The sequence below is a fragment of the Muscardinus avellanarius genome (genome assembly GCF_963383645.1).
Source record: "Muscardinus avellanarius genome assembly, chromosome: 5".
NCBI lineage: Eukaryota > Metazoa > Chordata > Mammalia > Rodentia > Gliridae > Muscardinus > Muscardinus avellanarius.
This window is the reverse complement of record NC_137790.1, coordinates 141,183,952-141,206,104: the sequence shown is the minus strand read 5'-3', so window position 1 is coordinate 141,206,104 and position 22,153 is coordinate 141,183,952. Positions and strand designations below refer to the sequence as shown.

Below are 22,153 nucleotides of genomic sequence, written 5' to 3'. Positions count from 1 at the left end.
AATTTGCTGACTTTTATAGTCATTGAGGGTCTTGCTAAGTTTCTGAGGCTAGCCTGGAACCTGTGGTCCTCCTATTTTAGTCTCCCTAATATTGGGCATGGGCCAGCACACCCCATTGGTTTTTCACTATCTTTATATCAACTGTTCAAAAACATTTAAATTTTGATGAAGTCTACTTTATCTTTTTCTTGTGTTTCTAGTTTCATATTTATGAAACCCTTGCCAAATCCATGAAAAATTTTCAGCTGCAGCAATAGTTGTTGGAGGTAATTTAAGCTTGAGTTGGGTTTCATGTCTGTCTTTAAAGCACTAACTGTGTGAAGATAATAAACTCTTCTGATTAGCTGTGCTGGATGGTGCAAGATTAGCAACATAGACCAAGAATGAGGTTTGATACTAAGATGGTGTTTCTAAAATCCAAGCAGGAACTGAGAAAATTAATAAGAGAAACAAAGCCGGGCGTGGTGGGCACGCTTGTAATTCCCGATCTTGGGAGGCTGAGACAGGAGGATCACACAGGTTTGAAGCCAGCCTCCGCTATTTAGGGAGACCCTATTTCTAAATTAAAAAATAGGTCTGGGAGTATAGCCCAGAGGTAGAAAGCCCCTGGATTCCACCCCCAGTGCCAAAATAAAATAAATAAAATGAGAAACATTCTTAATGCGTTAAGATGTTGATGGAGCTGGGTATACTAAGCAGGGAGTAACTAGTTAGTCTGCTTTATTTTCTCAAGCACTTAATTTTTGTGGTTTGTTTTACAGGCACTGCTCTGAGTTTGTTTAAAAACAATCTACTTATCGAGACCCTCTTGGAGTAGAAAGACATGTGGGGGGACTCTCGATCTGCTAACAGAACAGGACCTTTTCGGTAAGTCCTGAAATAGGAATATTGAAATTGTCAATATTTATGGATAATTATATAGCTTTTTGTCTTGTCATTTTCTTTGAGGAGAAATAGCTTTGATTTTTTTGGAAGTAGAAACTATGTAAACGGTTCTAATTGTTTCTCTTTTTGGGGGTAGGAAGTTGGGGATTGAATTCACGCTTCATGCGTGGTAAAGTGCTTTACCACCGAGCTCTATCTGCAACTTATTTCTAGTCCTAAAGAAATTGTGAGCCGGGCCGTGGTGGTGCACACTTGTAATTTCCAGTATTCGGGAGGTGGAGACCGGAGGATTGCGGTTCTCAGCTACTTAGTGAGGCCCTTTACAACTCAGTGAGACCCTGTTTCTAAATGAAGAATAAAAAATAGTGTTGGGGTGTAGCTCTGAGGTAGAATGCCCTTGAGTTCCATCCCCAGTACCCCCCCCCCCACACACACACAAAAGCATAAGTTGTGGAAGGTCTCACCAAGTAACTGAGGCTGGCCGCAAACCCACGATCCTCCTGTCTCAGACTCCTAGGTACTGGGATTACAAGCGTGCACCACCACACCCAGCCTATTTTTTATTCTTCATTTTGAAATAGGATCACACTAATTTCTGGAGGGTCTTACTAAGTAGGTGAGCCTGGCCATGAACCTGTGATCCTCCTGTCTCAGCCTCCTAAGAGCTGGAATTACAAGTGTGTTCCACCGTGCCCGACTGTGGCTCACATTTTTAATCTCAGGATTTGGGAGGCTGAGACAGGAAGGATACCTCTGAGATATACTCTCAGCCCTGTTTTATTCTTTATTTTTTATTTACTTATTTTTTTGGTGGTACTGGGGTTCTTGGAAGCCCTTCTACCTCCGAGCTATTCCCAGACCTATTTTATACTTTTTATTTGGAAACAGAGTCTATTATCTGCGCAGTCCTCCTATTTCCACCTCCCAGGTGTGGGGATTACAAGGGTGCGCTACCATGCCCAGCTATTCTTTATTTTAAGGCAGGGTCTCAGTTGCAGAGAGCCTCACTAAGTAGCTGGGGCTGGCTGTGAACCGCAGTCCTCCTGTCTCAGACTCTCAAGTGCTGGGATTACAAGCATACCATCATGCCTGGCCCCAGCCCTATTTTTTTATTCATTTTGAAGCACGATCTCACTAAGTTACAGGGGGCCTCACTAAGTAGTTGAAGCTGGCTGTGAACATGCAGTTCTCCTGTCTCGGCCTCCCAAGTACTGGGATTACAAGCATATATCGCGACACCCAGTTCCCAGCCCCCCCCCTTTTTTTTTAACTGGGGGTGGAACCCAGGGGCTTTTCTACCTCCAGGCTATACTCCCAGACCTATTTTATACTTTATTTGGAAACAGGGTCTCAGCCTCACTCAGTAGCTGAGGCTGGCTTTGAACCTGTGCGATCCTCCCGTCCCAGCCTTCCATGTGCTGGGATTACAAGTATGTGCCATCATGCCCGGTTTCCAGCCCTCTTTTTAAATTTTTACTTTGAAACAGGGTATCACTAGGTTAATGAGCATCTCATTACTTGCCCCTGGTTCAGTCCCCAGTGAAACACACACACACACGCATGCACGCACGCACACCACACACACACACACACACACACAAACACACACACACACACACATACACACACACATTTATGGTTGGGATAGGGTCTTGCTAAGTTTTCGGGCTAGTCTGGCACTTGAAATATTTCTGCCTCATCCTCCTGAGTTGCTGAGATTACAGATGTGCACCATGGCACACCAGGCTAGTAATTTATTTTCTTTCTTCCTTCCTTTCTTTCTCTCTCTCTCTCTCTGTCTGTCTGTGGTACTCAGGATTGAATCAGGGGGTCATTCTATCTCTGAGCTATACCCTAGTCTGTCTGTCTGTCTGTCTGTCTGTCTGTCTGTTTGCTTTTCTTTCTGCCTGCCTAATCTATTTATTTTTGTGCTGGTGATTGAACCCAGGGGGATTTTCTCTTTGAGTTATACCTCTAGCAGTTTATTTATTTGCAGTACTGGGGACGGAACCCAGGGGTATTTTACCTCCAAGCTACAGCTCCAGCCCTATTTTTTATTCTTTATTTTGAAACAGGGTCTCACTGAGTTGCAAAGGGCCTCACTGAGGGTGTCTGCAAACCGCAATCCTACTGTTTCAGCCGCCCAAATGCTGGGATTACAAGCGTTCGCCACCACGCCTGGCTAGCGCTTTATTTTTAATTTTTAAATAGTCTCACTAAATTTTGGAGGGCCTCACTGTGTTCCTGAGGCTGGCTGCAAACTTAAAATCCTCCTGTCTCAACCTCCTAAGTACTGGGATTATAGGCATGTGCCACTGTATTTTACTTTTTTTTTTTTTTTTTTTTGCGAGTCTGGGGATGGAACCCAGGGTCATTCAATCTCCGAGCTACATTCCCTGCCCTGTTTTCTGTTTTTTATTCTTTATTTTGAAACAGGGTCTCACTGAGTTGTCGAGTACCTCACTAAATAGCTGAGGCTATCCGTGAACTGGGAATCAGCCTCCTGAATGCTGGGATTACAAGTGTGTGCCATCACGCCTGACTTAACTTTAATTTTTTTAATAGCTAATATAATATGCACAGTGATAGTATTTTTAAAACTATGCATTGTGTTTCCCACTAATGAAATGCTATGTGAATGTGGTTTTTCTTGTAGTTTTACTTGGTGGCTAAGAAATCTGACCTTTAAATTCAAAAGTATTGCCAGGTGTGGTGATACTTGGGAGGCTGAGACAGGAGAGTATCAGGTTCAAGAACAGCCTCAGCTACTTAGTGAAGCTCTCCTCAACTAGTGAAACCTGTTTCAAAATTAAGAATAAAAAATAGGGCTAGGGGTGTAGCTTAGGGGTACAATGTGTCTGGGTCAATGCCCAGTATCACAAAACAAAAACAGCAAATTGAGACTTTGTTTCCAAACAAAAAAAAAAAAATAGTGCTGGGGGTATAACCTGGAGGTAGAAGGCCCCTAGATTTCACCCCTAATTCAAATAGAAAAAAAATATTGGTGTAAGAAGAAAGGAAGAATAATCATAAAGAAAATAACCAAGCTGGGTGTGGTAGCACACATGTCTATAATCCCAGGAGTTGGGAAGCTAAGACAGAAGAATCACAGGTTGGAGACCTGGCAGTTTATAAAAAAATAAGCCAGGCAAGCCAGGTGTGGTAGCATTCTACCTCTGAGGTACACCCCTAATCCTTCTTTATTTTTTATTTTGAAACAAGGTCTCACTAAATTGTAGAGGGCCTCAGTTGGCTGCAAACCTGTGATCCTCCTGTCTCAGCCTCCCAAGTACAGGGATTACAAGCGTGGGCCACCATGCCCAGCTCATTTTTACTTTCTGAGTAAAATAGTCTTGACTTTCTGTTCAGGATCTTTAATCCAGTGGTAGTGATGCTGGGTATATTTTTCCTTTTTCCTTTTTTTTTTTGGTGGTACTGGGGTTCCTGGAAGCCCTTGTACCTCGGGCTACACTCCCAGACCTATTTTATACTTTTTTATTTATTTTTGGAAACAGGGTCTCTTAAGCCAGCACGGCTGGCTTTGAACCTGCGCGATTCTCCTGTCTCCGCCTCCCAAGCGCGGGGATTACAAGCATGCCCACCACGCCCGGCTATGTATTTTTCCTTTTAAAACACTATGTTTTGTTGTCAGTGGACAATAAGCTACAGCTCACAGACTGTTTTTAAGTGAAGTTTTTTTGGAATGCAGCCACATGTATTTACATTCAAATTATCTGTGGTTGTCCTCATGCTTCAGCAGCAGATTTTATAATTCATAAAACCCATTATGTTTACTAGCCTCTTTGTGAAAAAGTTTGTGGGTCTGTCGGCTGGATCAGTGGGCTTTTAGTTGAACATTTTAAAGTATTTAGATTATAATCTGATTTTTATTACCTCTATTTAAAGATGATTATTTTACTTTATTTTGTTTTTTGTGGTACCAGGGATGGAGCCTAGGCACATTCTGCCAGTGGGCTAACTCCTAGCTTTATCTTATTTCATTTGTAAATGGAGCCTCCTCAGTTGCTGAGGCTGTCTTCAAGCCTGCATCTTCCTGTTTTAGCCTCCCAAATACTGGGATTACAGGCACATGCCACCCCATGTCTGACTCAGTTTAATTAATTAATTAGTTTATGGTACTGGGGATGGAACCTAGGGGCATTCTACCTCTGAGCTACACCCCAGCCTACTTTTTATTTTTTATTTTGAAACAGGGTCTCACTGAGTGCCAAAGGGCCTCACTAAGTAGTTGAAGTTGTCTGAACCACAATCTTCCTGTCTCAGCCTTTCAAATGCTGGGATTACAAGTGTGAGCCACCACACTTGACTAGGTTATTTTATTTTATTTACTTATTTATTTATTTTTGAGGTACTGGGGATGGAACCCAGGGGCATTCTACCTCTGAGCTATACCCAGCCCTATTTTTCATTCTTTATTTTGAAACCGGGTCTCACTGAGTTGCAGAGGGCCTCGCTAAGTAGCTGAGGCTGTCCACAAACCTTGATGCTCCTGTCTCATCCTCTCAGGTACTGGGATTATAAGTGTGCACCACCACATCTGGCTCTCAGGTTATTTTATTTATTTATTTGTGGGTTTAGGGATGGAACCCAGGGGCATTTGACCTCTGAGCCACACCCCCTGCCCTGTTTTTATTCTTTATTTTGAAACAGGGTCTCACTAAATTGCGGAGGGCCTCGCTAAGTAGCTGAGGCTGTCCACGAACCGTGATCCTCTCCTCTGGTTTAAGCCTCTCAAATGCTGGAACTACAAGTGTGCATCATCACGCCCAGCTTCAGGTTATTTTATAAGTAATGTTATTTCTCAGAATTAATTCAAGATGGTTTAAGTAAGTATTCCGAAATGTTAGGTAAGCAGTGTGTGGTGGCTCATGCTTATAATCCCAGCATTTGGAGGCAAAAAAAAAAAAAAATGTTGGGTAAATTTAGCGCTGTTGCATAACTTTTTCCCCTGTTTTCAGTATACTTTTTCTTTGACCCACTTATTTAAAATTACATTTCCCTGTCTTAAATATAAATTATTACATGCTGCTTTTAGGATCCTTTTTATCCTATCCTGTCTACATCACACCCCAGTGTATGGTGCATTTTTATCATCTTTATTTTATTTTTGTGGTACTTGGTGTTGAACTCAGGAGTGCTCTATTTCTGAGCTACTCTCCCACCCGTATTTTATTATTTATTTTGGAACAGGGTCTCATTAAGTTGTGGACAGCATTATAAGTTGCTGAGGCTGACCATGAACCTTCCAATCTCCTGTCTCAGCCTCCAAGTACTGGGTTTACAAGTGTGCACTGCCACACCTGGCTTGTATCTCCTATCTATCTATCTATCTATCTATCTATCTATCTATCTATCTATCTATCTATCTATCTATCTATAGGGGATTGAACCCAGGGGGGCATTTTACCTCCGAGTTACACCCACAGCTTTTTTTTTTTTTTTTTTGCGGTACTGGGTATGGAACCCAGGGCATTCTACCTTAAAGCTACACTCCCAGCCATATTCTTTTTATTCTTTATTTGGAAACAGGGTCTCATTAAGTTGTGGAGGGCCTCACTAAGTAGCTGAGGTTGACTGCAAACCCAGATCCTTCCGTCTCAGCCTCCCAAATGCTAGGATTACAAGCCACCATGCCCGGCCCCACAGCCTATTTTTTATTCTTTATTTTGAAACAGGGTCTCACTAAGTTGCGGAGGGCCTCACTAAGTAGCTGATGCTGGCCGCGAACCGCGATCCTCCTGTCTCAGCCTCCTGAATGCTGAGATTACAAGCATGCGCCACCACGGCCTGCTTTTATCATCTTGTTATCCCAGTACTTGGGAGGCTGAGACAGGAGGATCACAGATTCTTGGTACTTAGTGAGGCTTTCTCCAACTTAGTAAGAACCTGTTTCAAAAAATAAAAAATAGAGCCGGGCGTGGTGGCGCATGCTTGTAATCCCCGCGCTTGGGAGGCAGAGACAGGAGGATCGCGCAGGTTCGAAGCCAGCCGCGTGCACTGGCTTAGGAGACCCTGTTTCCAAATAAAAATGTAAAAATAGGTCTGGGAGTGTAGCCCGGAGGTAGAAGGGCTTCCAGGAACCTCAGTACCACCAAAAAAAAAAAAAAAAAAAATAGAGCCAGGTGTGGTGGCGCACACTTGTAACCCCAGCATTTGAGAGGCTGAGTCAGGATGATTTCACAGGTTTGAAGCCAGCCTCAGCTACTTGGTGAGGCTCTCAGCAACTTTGTGAGACTGTTTCCAAAAAAAGTATAAAATAGGTCTGGAAATATAGCCAGGAAGTAGAAAAGCCCCTGGTACCACCAAAAATAAATAAATAAATAAATATAAAAAATAGGGCTGGGGTATAGCTTAGAGGTAGAGAGACCCTGGATTCAATCCCTAATACCACACACAAATATATATAATCTCCTGTGATCTTCCTGTCTCAGCCTCCCAAGTACCAGGATTACAAATATGAGCCACCACGTCTATCTTTTAGTCTTTATTTTGAATCAGGACTCACTAAATTGCAGAGGACCTCACTAGGTAGCTGAGGCTGGCTGCAAACCTGTGACCCTCATGTTTCAGCCTCTCAAGTACTGGGATTACAAGGGTGCGCCACCACACCCAGCCCTATTGAACGCTACTAAATATGGGAGACACTATAGTTAATATACCATTTTAATTTTAGTGTTAGATTATGTGGCCTATTAAGAATATTTAAACTTGTTCTTTTATGATAAACTTTACAGACATGAATGATCCTAATGGTAGCCAGTGAAAGTCATCATATTCTGAAAATTTATTAAAATTCATTACATGCTCATTATTGTATCTAATGTTGTTAAATCCTGTTTAAGAAAGAGTTTGAGTCGGGCATGATGGCACTTGTAATCCCAGCATTTGAGGGTGGAGACAGGAGGATTGTGGTTCGGGGCCAGCCTCAGCTACTTAATGAGGCCCTTTGCAACTCAGACTGTGTTTCTAAGTAAAGAATAAAAAATAGGGCTGGGGGTAGAGCTCGGAGGTACCATCCAGACCCGCCCCCCCAAAAAAAAGGCGAGGGGTTGAGCTGGGTGCCATCCCAGTACTTGGGAGACGGAGACAGGAGGAGTGTAGGTTTCCAGTAAGCTTAAGCATTTTAGTGAGACCCTGTTTCCAAATTAAAAAAAAGAAAAAACACACCCAGGGTTGGGGGTGTAGTCTGGTAACTTGGAGGTAGAACGCCCCTGGCCTCTATCCCTAGTAAAACACACGCACGCGCACACACACACACACAAGAAAGAAAAAAAAGGTTTGGTCGTATAACTTTTTCTTTTGAATTGAGTGACCCCAGATCACTTTTTTCTGAATTTTACTCCAATGGTGTATCTGAGGTCAGAAGGATCTTATAATAGAAGCCGTATGTTCGGGACGAAGAGGACTGAGTTGGTCTTACTACCTTTATACTTTTGTTCACTGATAAACAGCACATGATCCTTCACATTTTGTTTTTTCCTTTTTTATGTGTCCTTATCCAGGATCCCAGGTGCCTAATTGCTTACTTTTTTTTGGTACTGGGAGTTGAACCCAGAGGCATTCTACCTCCAGTCTACACTCCCAGCCAAATTTTCTTTATTTGGAAACAAGGTCTTACTAGGTTGATCAGAGCCTTGCTAACTTGCCAAGGCTGGCTTTGAACCTGTGATCCTCCTGTCTCAGCCTCCCAAGTACTGGGATTATAAGCTTGCGCCACCAAGCCCAGCTCCTAATTGCTTACTTATATTCCCTTAATCTCTACCCAAACCAAAATGTGTAAACGGCTCTGGAGTTTAGAAAAAGGGAAGAAGATGGGAAGTCTGAAAGGTAGGGCCATCTTTTGTTTATTTGTTGAATTCTTTAAACTGATTTTTAAAATACATTTTCTTAGCTAGGCATGGTGGTTCACGCTTATAATCCCAGTATTTGGGAGGCTGAGACAGGAGGATCGTGGTTCGTGGACTGCCTCAGCTACTTAGTGAGGCCCTCTGCAACTCCGTGAGACCCTGTTTCAAAATAAAGAATAAAAAATAGGGCTGGGGTTGCAGCTCGGAGGTAGAAAGCCCTTGGGTTCTATCCCCAGTACCACAAAACAAAAAACAAAAAACATATTACTCTGAATAATTGGGACGAAGCATTGGAGTCAGGATTATCAGCCTGATGTTGTCTCTAGGATCCTTTTAGCTTCGAGCTCTTGGATACTGATGCTTGCCTTAGGTGACTTCGACATGCTTCATGGCGTGATTTGGGCTATCTTCTGTGATAGCCACATGGAATTACAACAATAGGACCTAGCTAAGCACTTTGATGTTGAGGCACTATAGAGCTGGGATTTAGATGCAGCCAGAGTAAAGCTCAACTGGTGGACACTGGTGTACTCTTACTGGTGATGGTGCCACTGTTTCTTTGGGCCTGCATCCATTTTGATTGGGTGGTATTCATGCTGTAGCTAAAATGAAATATTTTAGAATGTCATCCCTGGATGCAGCAATGGGAAAGACACTTTCTGAAATTTATTGTAAGAAATGTACAGTGCACTGATTTTTTTCCCCAATGTAAAGAAGTCAGCATGTTGACCTTGGAGTTCTAAGTTCCCTGGCTGTAGGGGATGGAAGTTTTTGAGGTATATCACCATTGTTAGCTTATCTGGTATTGCAAATTTTCCCTGTTGCAGGACTGGGTGAAAGCTTTTTCTGCAGCAGACATGTTGAAAACCTTGTGTTGACTTTCTTCGTGTTCTGAAATGGGAGCATAGCAGTTTACTCCGTCACTTCGTCTTAAAATAGCAAAACTTTGCTGTATTCTGCAGATCTAGGACCTTGTAACAGAACTCTGCCCCCAAAAAAATGTTTAAAGAAGAATGTGCTGTGATTAGAGAAGAATATGCTGGTGTGTAGATTTCAAACTCTCTGGACAATATGAATAACACTGTCTTTGTTTCTACAGTGGGAGCCAAGAAGAAAGGTTTGCTCCCGGGTGGAACAGGGATTATCCTCCTCCTCCCCTTAAGAGTCATGCTCAAGAGAGACACTCTGGCAACTTTGCTGGCAGAGACTCACTCCCCTTTGGTTTCCAGGGGCACTCGGGGCCTCCCTTTGCAAGCGCAGAGGAGCATTCTTTCAGCTGCGGAGCTAGAGATGGACCGCATGGTGACTATCGAGGAGGGGAGGGGCCTGGACATGACTTCAGGGGGGGGGATTTCTCATCTGCTGAGTTCCAGGGCAGAGATACATCACAGTTGGACTTCAGGGGGCGGGATATGCACTCTGGGGATTTTCGGGATAGAGAAGGGCCACCTATGGACTACAGGGGTGGAGATGGGACTGCGATGAATTACAGAGGTAGAGAGATACCCCATATGAACTACAGAGACAGGGATGCTCACACTGTTGACTTTAGAGGTAGGGATGCCCCTCCGTCTGACTATAGGGGCCAGGGCACTTACAGTTTAGATTTTAGAGGTCGGGACGGATCCCATGCCGATTTTAGGGGAAGAGATTTACCAAACTTGGATTTCAGGACCAGAGATCAGTCTCGCTCTGATTTTAGGAACAGAGATGTGTCTGGTTTGGACTTCAGGGATAAAGATGAAACACAGGTGGACTTTAGAGGCCGAGGTTCAGGTACTGCTGATCTAGACTTTAGGGACAGGGATACACCACATTCAAATTTCAGAGGTAGACACCGGTCCAGGACTGACCAGGATTTTAGGAGCAGAGAGATGGGACCTTGTATGGAATTTAGAGATAGGGAGATCCCTCCTGTGAATCCAAAAAGTTTGGATTATATCCAGCCCTCTACACAAGATAGAGAACATGTGAACAAGAGAGAAGAATTCACACATGATCATACAGTAGAAAGGCCTGCTTTTGGTGTTCAGAAGGGAGAATCTGAGCACCCAGAAAAAAAAGGAGAAACACAAGGTGTAGCCTTTGAACACGAACCTTCATCAGACTTTCAGAACAGCCAGAGTCCAATTCAAGACCAAGACAAGTCACAGCTTTCTGGAGATGAAAAACAGACTCCAGATCCTGGTCTGTTTAAAGAAGAAGGCGATTTGGATTTTCTTGGCCGACAAGACACTGATTATAGAAGTATGGAGTACCGCGATGTGGACCACAGGTTACCAGGAGGCCAGATATTTGGCTATGGCCAGAACAAGTCTTTTCCAGAGGGCAAAACAGCCCGAGATGCACAACGGGACCTTCAGGTATGTTGATGAAGTGATTTTCTTTTTTATAAAGCTTTTCTGAAGGATGAAGTATAGAGTCCAGGGCATTCAGTTCTCTATCTCTTGTTGCAGTACCATTAAAAAGCAAAATTTGTCCAGGCATAGCAGTACATGCTTGTAATTCTGACACCTCAGGAGGCTGAGGCAAGAGGTTTGCAAGTTTGAGCCCAGCCTTGGCAATTCGTCAAGATCCTTTGTTAAAGTGAAAAGGGCCAGGCGTGGCAGTGCATGCTTGTAATCCCAGTACTTAGGAGGCTGAGACAGGAGGAGCACAGGTTTGTGGCCAGCCTTAGCTACTTAGGCCCTCCGCAATTTAATGAGACCCTGTTTCAAAGTAAAGAATAAGAAACAGGACTGGGGGTGTAGCTTGGAAGTAGAATGCCTCTGGGTTCTATCTTCAGTACTGCAAAAAAAAAGTTTTTAATGAAAAAAAAGAAAATTAAAAAATCCGGCTAGGGGTATAGCTCACAGGTAGAATGTCCATGGGTTCCACTACTAGTGCTGCAAAAAAGGAGAGAGGTCTCAGCTCAGACTATATTTTCTTTTCCCCTCCCCTCCCTATTTCCCCACCCCTTCTATTTTTTGTGATACTGGTGATCAAACCCAGAGTCTTTTTTTTTTTTTTTTTTTTTCCGTGTCTGGAGATGGAATCCATGGACACCCGACCTCTGAGCTACGTCTCCTGCCCTATTTTTTCTTTATTTTGAAACCAGGTCTCACTGAGTTGCAGGGGTCTCACTAAGTAACTGAGGCTGTCCGTGAACTGCGATCCTCCACTCTCAGCCTCCCAAATGCTGGGATTACAAGCATACACCACCACAAACCCAGAGGCATTTTACTTCCAAGCTACACTCTTACACTCCCAGCACTTTTTTAATTATGTTTTTAGGAAAAAGGGTCTTGCTGTGTTGCTAAGACTGATATTGAACTTGTGATCCTCCCATTTCAGTGTCCCAAATACTGGAATTACAGGTGTGTGCCACCATACTTGGCTCAGATTATTTGTTTGTGCAATTTTTTTTAATGGTACTAGGGATTGAACCCAGGGGAATTCCTCCTCTGAGCTACACCCCTAGCCTTATTTCATTTTCATTTTCATTTATTTATTTATTTTTGTAGTACGGGGGAATGGAGCCCAGGGGCATTCTACCTCCAAGCCACTCCCAGCCCTATTTTTTTATTCTTTATTTTGAAACAGGGTCTCACTGAGTTGCAGAGGGCCTCACTAAATAGCTGAGGCTGTCCACAAACCGTGATCCTCCTGTCTCAGCCTCCCAAATGCTGGGATTACAAGCGTGCATCACCAGGCCCGGCCTCATTTTTATTTTGAAAAAGAGTCTTGCTAGGTTGATGAAAGTCTCACTACTTGCTAAGACTGTCCTCAAACCTATGATCTTCCTGTCAGCCTTCTAGCTACTGGGATTATAGGTATGTGACACCACACCTGGCTTAGGTCATATTTTTATTTTGTTATTCATTATTTTGCTTCATTGTACGTATGTAAATACTCTGAGATAATTAGTATGAAAGTATCAATTTTTGGAAGTTGTTTTTCATAACATTTGCATAATCAAGCCTTGTGATTAAGGATTTATTTATTTATTTATTCATTTATTTATTGGTACTGAGGGTGGAAACCAGGGACTTTCTACTTCCAGGGTATACTCTCAGACCTATTTTATACTTTATTTGGAAACAGGGTCTCACTAAGTTTTTGAGAGTCTAAGTAGCTGAGGCTGTCCACGAACAGCCTTAGCTGTTCTTCTGACTCAGCCTCTCAAATGCTGGGATTACAAGTGTGGGCTGCCATGCCCAGCTATTTATTTTGAAACAAGGTCTCACCAAGTTGTGGAGGGCCTCCCTAAGTAACCAGGGCTGGCCACAAACCTGCGTGTGGTCTTCCTGTCTCAGCCCTTCAAGTACTGGGATTTCAAGCATGTGCCACCATATCTCGTTTAAGAAGTGATGTTAAATTACAAGTTTTTTTTAAGTAAGGAGACTTATGGTTGCAATATAATAAAAATCATCTTTTTTTGTGTGTATGTGGAACTGGGGATTGAACACATGGTTGTTTTACCTGTGATCTATACCCCTATCGTCTTTATTTTTTAATTTTTTTTTCTGTTGTTGTTGTTGTTGTTGATGGTGGTGGTGGTGGTGGTGGTGTGTGTGTGTGTGTGTGTGTGTGTGTGTGTGTGTGTGTGTGTTAGTTACTGGGGATGGAACCCAGGGGCTCTTCTACCTCCAGGCTATCCTCTCAGACCTATTTTATATTTTATTTGGAAACAGAGTCTCACTAAGTTGCTGAGAGCCTCACTTAGTAGCTGAGGCTGGCTTTGAACTTGCACCATCCTCCTGTCTCAGCCTTCCAAGTGCGGGGATTACAAGCGTGTGCCACCACATCTGGCTAAAAAAAGGATTTTGAACCTATTTTAGTTGGTGGCTCATGCATGCAATCAGCAATTTAGTGAGACTCTCAACAACTTAGACCCTGTTTCAAAATGAAAAAAACAGGTCTGGGGATGTAGCTCAGAGGTAGAATGCCCATGATATCAATCCTCAGTAACACTCCTGCCCAATAGACAAAGACATTAACCATCTCTATTTAAGTTTCTGTTATTTTGGACAATAATATAAATATATCTTAACCAAATATTGGTTTTGAGACTGTTAGAGTCTAAATCAAGCTGCTTTTTAAGTTTTATTTTGATTTTTTTTTTTGTGTGTGTGGTACGGACATTTGAACCTAGGTGCATTCTACCTCCAAGATAGACCCAAGCCCTATTTTTCATTTTGAAACAGTGTCTTGCTAAGTTGCTGAGGCTGGCACTAAACTTCCACTCCTCCTATCTCAGCCTTCCAAATACTGGGATTAAAGACATGCGCCAGCATTCCTGGCTAGCCTGCTTTGAAGAGTTGAAGAGGACACTGTCAGTGATTGTGTCAGGCTTAATTAGGAGATGTTGTCACTTAGTTATAGGAGACTTTTTCTCAAAAGTTAAGTCCTGTGGTCTATGTAGGTGCATGCCTTTGATTCCACTTAGGAGGCTGAACACCCCCTGGCTTCAGTCTCCAGTACCAATAACAACAAAGGACTGGGTTTATAAAGCTCAGAGGTAGAATGCCACTGAGTTAAATTCCCAGGACTGCAAAACAATTTTTTAAAATTTTATTTTATTTTTTGGTGGTACTGGGGGCTTTCTAGAGGCTTTCTACCTCCGGGCTATACTACCAGACCTATTTTATATTTTATTTGGAAACAGGGTCTCACTAAGTTGCTGAGAGCCTCACTAAGTAGCTGAGGCTGGCTTCAAACCTGTGCGATCCTCCTGTCTCAGCCTCCTAAGCGCGGGGATTACAAGCATGAGCCAACACGCCTGGCCTGCAAAACAATTTAAAAATAAATAAAAGCCGGACCTGAAGCTGGGCGTGGTAGCGCAAGCTTGTAATCCCAGCATTTGGGAGGCTGAGACAGGAAAATTGCTCAGGTTCTCAGCCAGCCTCAACTACTTAGTGACGCCCTTTACAACTCAGTGAGAGCCTGTTTCAAAATAAAGAATAAAAAATAGGGCTAGAGGTGCCACTCGGAGGTAGAATGTCTCTGGGTTCCATCCCAGTACACCCCCCCCCCCACACACACACACACCAGGCCAGGTGGTACTCTCTTGTAATCCCAGTACTTGGGAGGCTGAGACAGGAGAATTGCAGGTTCTCAGCCAGTCTCAGCTACTTAGTGAGGTCCTCTATGACCTAGTGAGACCCTGTTTCAAAAATAATAAAATAGGGCTGGGGTGTTAGCTCAGAGGTAGAATGCTGGATGGTTCAATCCCTGGTGCCATACATAAGTAAATGAATAAATAAATAAATAAAATAAAAACTGGATGTGGTGGAGCATATTTGTAATCCAAGTACTTGGGAGGCCAAGACAGGAGGATCACAAGTTCATGACGAGCCTCAGCAACCTAGCGAGTCACTCTGTAACTTAGACCCTATTTCAAAATATAAAACAAAATAGGCCTGGAGATGTAGCTCAGAGGAAAAATTTGTCCTTTGGTTCAATCTCCAGGATAACCAAAGGGGGAAAAAAAACTTTTTAAATGGGGGAAAATTAGAGGCAAAATTTCTAAATACAAAAAGTCCAGATTTCTCTGAATTATGTTAAGTCATACTCAGATGACATCTTTTGACTTTTTTCTGAAATTTGCTTATAGATAGCTTATTTATTTAACTATATATTATGTGGTGCTGGGATTGAACCCAATGGCATTCTACCTCTGAGCTATAACTACCCAGCCCTATTTCATATTCTTTGTTTTTTATTTATTTATTTTTTGTGGGTCTGGGAATGGAACCCAGGGGCATTCGACCTCCAAGCTACACCCCCTGCCCTATTTTTATTCTTTAATTTGAAACTGGGTCTCACTGAGTTGCTAAAGGGCCTCACTAAGTAGCTGAGGCTGGCCGTGAACTGCGAACCTCCGGTCTCAGCCTCTCAAATGCTGGGATTATAAGCGTGCACTACCATGCCCAGCTCTTTTTCTTACCATTCTGTTTTGTTATTTCAGGGTTCCCTCATTGGGCTTGGGTATTAGCACATGGTTTTAGTGTTCAATGATTTTTTTGTGTGTGTGGTACTGGGGCTGGAACCCAGGGGCTTTTCTATCTCTGGGCTATACTCCCAGACCTTTTTTTTTTAATGTTTTTTACTTAGAAACAGGGTCTCACTGAGTTGCTGAGAGCCTCACTAAGTAGCTGAGGCTGGCTGTGAACCTGTGCGATCCTCCTGTTGTTGACTCCTAAGCACTGGGATTACAAGCGTGCACCATCATGCCCGGCCCTAGTCCAATGATTTGAAGACAAAATTTGGAACTCAGACCAGTAGAGAAAATGATAATCTTGTCTTCACATGGTGCAAATCACTTTGATTTTGATGCTGAATATCTGAGTTTATGTTGAATTTCATCTTATATACAGAAGTATAAGTATTTGTGAAATAATTTTATGTTCTGAACTTAAGGATGAAGATTATAGAAGTGGCCCAAGTGAGAAGCCTAGCAGGCTTATTCGGTTAGGTGGGGTGCCTGAAAACGCCACAGAAGAGGAGGTGAGGGTTATGTCTTCTGTTGCTTGCTCCTGTCTCTGTCAGTTAGAATTTTTTTAAACTTTATTTTGAAAAATCACAGATTCATAGGAAAGTACAAATAAATTTACAGGGAGGGCTAGTCTCCCTGTGTTAACATCTTGGATAACTATAATATAATATCTAAAGCAGAAAATCGTTTTGGTGTAATCCATAGAAAATATTCAGATTTTACCAGTTGTGCATGTATTCATAGAGGTAAGGTTTATAAAACACATCTGACAATGATTACTGTCTTCAGATCCGGTAATCACCCTTTAGGGAGATTGTTTCAGGAATGCATACATAAAGGTGTAATGATTTACAGTAGTGAAAACTGGAAGCTGTATAACCTTTCAGTTGCAAAGGATTGGTGACTAAATTATGGCAGAACTTGTGGAAGAATGTTGTAAGAGTCAGCAGTGCTTAACTGTGCCAGGCATTGTGCTTTTTTTTTTTTTTTTTTTGCGGTACTGGGGATGGAACCCAGGGGCATTCTACCTCTGAGCTACACCCCCAGCCCTAGTTTTTATTCTTTGTTTTGAAACAGTTTCACTGAGTTGCAGAGGGCCTCACTAAGTAGCTAGGCTGTCCTCAATCTGCAATCCTCCTCTCTCAGCCTCCCGAATGCTGGGATTAGGAGCCTGCGCCAACACGCCCAGTTTAGCATTAGTTCATTTAATTACTATTACTTATTTATTTATTTATTTATTTATTTATTTATTTTGTGGGTCTGGGGATGGAACCCAGGGGCATCCTACCTCCGAGCTACACCCCCCTGCCCTATTTTTTTTCTTTATTTTGAAACCAGGTCTCACTGAGTTGCAGAGGGCCTCACTGAGTAGCTGAGGCTGTCCGCGAACCGCGATCCTCCGGTCTCAGCCTCCCGAACGCTGGGGTTACAAGCGTGCCCACCGCGCCCGGCTCTAGTTCATTTAATTATGACAGTGTCCTGGGAGGTGCTATTCATGCGTTTACTCCAGATGTTAAGCACTGTAGGTGGAGGATCCTTCAACTGAAATGATTGGGACCAGAAGTATTTCAGTTTGGAATTTTGGAGTAGACTTTACTGGTCGAGCATCTCTAATCTGAACATCTGAATTCTAAAATGCTTCAAAATCTGAAGCTTTCTTTTTTTGGTACTGGGAATTGACCTCAGGGACATTCTACCTCCAAGTTAAACTGCCAGCCACTTACTTACTTACTTTCTTTCTTTCTTTCTCTTTTTTCTCTTCCTTTCTTTCTGTACTGGGGATTGAACTCAGGAGCATTCTACCTCTGAGTTATACCTGAAGCCCTTTTTTATTTTTTTGAAACGGGGTCTCACTAAGTTTCACTGGGCCTCATTAAGTAGCTGAGGCTGGTCCTGAACCTGTGATCCTTCTGTCTCTATCTCCTAAATATTGGGATTTGCAAGCATGCGCCACTAAGACCTTATTTGCAAACCGGTCTCACTAAGTTAGAGGTCCTTGCTAAGTTATTGAGGCTGGCTTCTTCAGTCCTTCTGTCTCAGGCTCCCAAGAACTGGGATTACAAGCATGTGCCATCATGCCTGGCTTGAAACTTTTTCTTTTTTGTGTGGTACTGGAGATTAAACCCAGAGACATTGTCCCTTCAAGCTGTACCCTCTGCCCTGTATCATTTCTTATTTGGAAACAGAGCCTTGCTAAGTTACTGAGGCTGGCTCATTTGATGATAAAAACTGAGCTGCCTGGGTTGACTGTGGCCTAGGAGCAGCCCAGGGCATCGCTTTCCATCTAACAGATGAGGAGTACGCACCCAGAGGTTAGGGGCCAAGCAGCAAGCAAGGAGGAGGGGCTGGCAGGCCCACTGCAGAGCCTGTGCTCTCCGCAAGGCTGCGCTCTCTGCTTCTGTGGTAGTTCTCATTCATTTAATTTTACACTTTTATTGGCGAGTTCTGGTCTCACATCACAATGGAGTTCACGGTGATAGTGACATACATGCACACCTGGTGGGCTTTCCCCTGGCTCCCTTCCCATCCTTTCCCCTTCCGCTTTGCACACAGGACTTTGAGATTGCGTTGGTGTTCTCCCTTAGGTAGATAACACAAGGGAAGTGTTCTCCTTTATTGATCCTCCCTCTGCCCCCTTCCCTGGCTCCCCCGGGGCTTCTCCTCCATTATCTGAAGTCTCTCTTGAATTCTCATTTCTCCCCGGCTTCTGCATATGAGAGAAAACATAGGGCCCTTCCCTTTCTGTGACTGGCGAATCTCAGCATAATGTTCTCCAGGTCCATCCATTTTTTTGTAAATGACATAATTTCGTTCTTCTTTATTGCTGAGTACAATTCCATTCTGTATGTATCCCATAATTTTGTAATCCATTCATCTGTTAATGGACACCTAGGTTGTTTCCATAATTGGCTATTGTGAATTGGTGACTATAAACATACACAAATATATGTTACTGTAAGTTTTTGATTGTAGTGTCTTTTGAAAGGCACCCAGAAGCAGTATAGCTAGATCCCTTTTACACTTGGGAAATTTTGAGTAGCAGGTGCTACTTGTTTAGCATTTTCTGACTGCCTAGAATGCATGACTTAATTTTGCCCTTATAAAGTATTATTATATATAATAAAAGCCAGCAGGAGAAATATAAAATTGAGATTTCCCCCCATGATTTGTGTCATTATTCTCGCAGATTCGTAACGCCTTTCGGACTCCCGATGGCATGCCTATAAAGGAGTTGCAGTTGAAGGAGCACAACACAGGTGAGTTTCTTCACATGGATGTGGCCTTAGGAAGGGTCTTTGTCACATCTTTGCATCACGTGCTACTCAAAAGTTTTTTAAGAAACCACAATTAAGATTTCCAGAAGCTTCCTGTTGGTGCCTTCAGATAACCAGTGTTAGTCTAGGCTGGTTCTTTGTGGATGCTTGTCCACACGTGGGTAATGAGGATGCATGTTCCAGCTCTTCTACGTGTCTGTGAGGTATAAAGTGAGTGTTGTAGCATCTGTCCCTGAATACATAGGATTCAATTATCAGACTTGCTCTTTATGCTCTTCATGGTGGCGGAATGCTTACATTGATGCCTAGGAGGACTCAATCAACTTGCTGTATGTAAAGTTTGGTATTTTCTTGCTTCAGCATGGAATTGCAGCTGGGTGTGATGGCACATGCCTATAATCCTAGTACTTGGGAGGCTGAGACAGAAGGATTGCAGGTTCGAGGCCAGTCTCACCAATTTGTCATGTTCCTATTTCAAAATAAAATGGGGCCAAGGGTATAGTTCGGAGGTAGAGTGCCCCTGGTTCAATGTTCAGTCCTTGTAAACACACACACACACACACACACACACACACACACACACTCACTCACTCACTCACTCTGAAATTTACAGCTTTCCAGAGAAATGGTATGGAAATGAGTGATTTCTTAACATTTTTAGTCCTGGTCTGAGAATGGAGTACTGTGACAACTCTTGTTGAAATGAAGAACATTCTCTTTGACTCTCATCCTGTGGTCTGAACTGCATATTAAATTTTACAGAATTGAGTCAGGTGTGGTGGGCACGCTTGTAATCCCTGTGCTTGAGAGGCGGAGACAGGAGGATCGTACAGTTTCGAAGCCAGCCTTAGCTATCCAGTGAGGCTCTCAGCAACTTAGACCCTGTTTCCAAATCAAATATAAAATAGGTTTGGGAGTATAGCCTGGGGATAGAAAGCTTCTGGGTTTACCCCCAGTACCACCAAAAAAAAAAAAATTTTTTTTTTACAGAACTGGACGCGGTGGCGCACGCTTGTGATCCCAGTACTTAGGAGGCTGAGACAGGAGGATCGCAGGTTCGCGCACAGCCTCAGCTATTCAGTCAGGCTCTCCACAGCTCAGTGAGACCCTGTTTCCAAAGAAAGAATGAAAGAGGGCTGCAGATGTAGCTCGGAGGCTAAATGCCATGGATGCAATCTCTAGTACCACAAAAAATAAAAAACTCACAGAACATACTCGTAGTATTTCAGAGTACCAAGTTGGGTCAATTTGCCTTTTATTTTACTATAGAAAAATGGTCAAAAGTGGAATGCCAAGCACTGAAAGCTTTCGACCAATGTTCTTAGGATTAACTACATAATATTAAATGGTTTATAAAAAAAGGTAAGCTGTGCATGATGGTGCATGCATATAATTCTCTTGGGAGGCTCAGATAGGAGGATGGTAGGTTCAAGGACAGCCGCAGCAAGTAGTGAGACTCTCAGCAACTTAGCAAGACCCTATTTCAAAACAAGAAATGAAAAGGGCTAGGGGTATGGCTTGGCGGTGCAGTGCCTCTGGGCTCAGTCCTCAGTACTCCCAATAGCAATCTTTAAGTGTTACTGTTTGTAGAATTGTAAATTGAAGAAAGTTGAGTATTAATCTTTTCATACAACATAGAATGACAGCAGTCTAGTTAAAGAAATATCCGTATAAGAGCATGTGTTATCTCTGAAGTTAAAGTTTACGTTTATGTGTGCGTGATACTAGAAAACGAACTCGGGGATTCCAACTCTGAGCTACATCACCAGTTCTTTTATGTTCTTTATTTTGAAACAGGGTCTTGCTAAGTTGCTAAGGGTGGCCTCAATCCTGCGATCCTCCTGTCTCAGCCTCCCGATGGGATTACAGATGTGTGACACCACTCTGGTTGATAATTGACCTTTATTTTTTCCAGTATGGGGGGGGTTAACTCAGGGGCATTCTACCTCTGAGCTACACCCCAGCCCTATATTTTCACTCTTTTATTTTATTTTTATTTTTTTTTGGTGGTACTGGGGGTGGAATCCAGAGGCTTTCTACCTCCGGGCTATACTCCCAGACCTTTTATATTTTATTTGGAAACAGGGTCTCACTAAGTTGCTGAGAGCCTCATTAAGTAGCTGAGGCTGGCTTCGAACCTGTGCGATCCTCCTGTCTCAGCCTCCCAAGCGCGGGGAGTACAAGCGTGCGCCACCACGCAGGGCTCACTCTTATTTTGAAACAGAGTCTCATTAAGTTGCAGAGGACATTACTAAGTAGCTGAGGCTGGCTGCAAACCTGCAATCCTCCTGTCTCATCCTCCCAAGTACTGGGATTACAAGCATGTGCCACCATGCCCAGCTGATAGTTGACTTTTAACTAATATACTATGGAATAGACGTTTTGCATTAATTAGATAACTGCTTCTTCAAATGGATTCTGCAGAGGAGAATTATCTTAAGAAACACACTATTTATGGTACTGGGGATTGAACGTAGGGCATTCTACATCTGGGCTGTACTCTAAGCCTTATTTTCCACATTTGTGGCTGCTTGTGATGGATGTGGCTCATAGAGGAGAGCCTGGGTAGAATCCATCCTTTTAGTGATGTAACAGGGCCAGCTATTCCTTAGCAGTTTGTTGCTGTTCACTGATTGTAGTAACTTTTTAATTTTTGTCTCATGAAAGACTATGTAAATATAGAGCCACTGCTTTTATCCACCACCTGTAGGGTTATATATAGATTTACAAAATTTCCTAATTATAGAAATGGAATGTGAGCCGGGCATGGTGGTGTCCACTTGTAATCTCTGTATTTGGGAGACTGAGAATGGAGGATTGTAGGTTCAAAGCCAACCTTCGCAACTCAGGCTCTCATCAACTTAGACCCTGTTTCCAAATAAAAAATAAAATAGCCAGTCCTTGCGGGGCTGAGACAGGAGGATCACAGTTCGCAGCCAGCCTCTGCTACTTGGTGAGGCCCTCCTCAACTTAAGTGAGACCTTGTTTCAAAATAAAGAATAAAAAAATAGGGCTGGGCATGGTGGCGCATGCTTGTAATCTGACAAGCATTCGGGAGGCGGGGACCTGATGACTTTGGTTCATGGACAGCCTCAGCTACTCTGCGGGGTGCTTTGCATCTCAGTGAGACCCTGTTTCAAAAATAAAAA

General features: G+C 43.0%; 1 protein-coding gene across 2 annotated transcripts in view; it reads left to right on the top strand.

The window, feature by feature from the left end:
- Positions 1-823: 823 nt before the first annotated feature.
- The window catches only part of RBM6 (RNA binding motif protein 6), a gene marked incomplete at both ends in the record, with an annotated part of 108,135 nt that continues 86,805 nt past the window's right edge, over positions 824-22,153 (top strand). For both annotated transcript variants that reach the window (XM_080695856.1, XM_080695855.1), the window contains 4 exons: positions 824-867; positions 9,853-11,116; positions 16,155-16,241; positions 18,917-18,986. In XM_080695856.1, coding sequence (XP_080551982.1) covers positions 824-867; positions 9,853-11,116; positions 16,155-16,241; positions 18,917-18,986 — 1,465 coding nt within the window. The remainder of the gene's footprint in view (positions 868-9,852; positions 11,117-16,154; positions 16,242-18,916; positions 18,987-22,153) is intronic.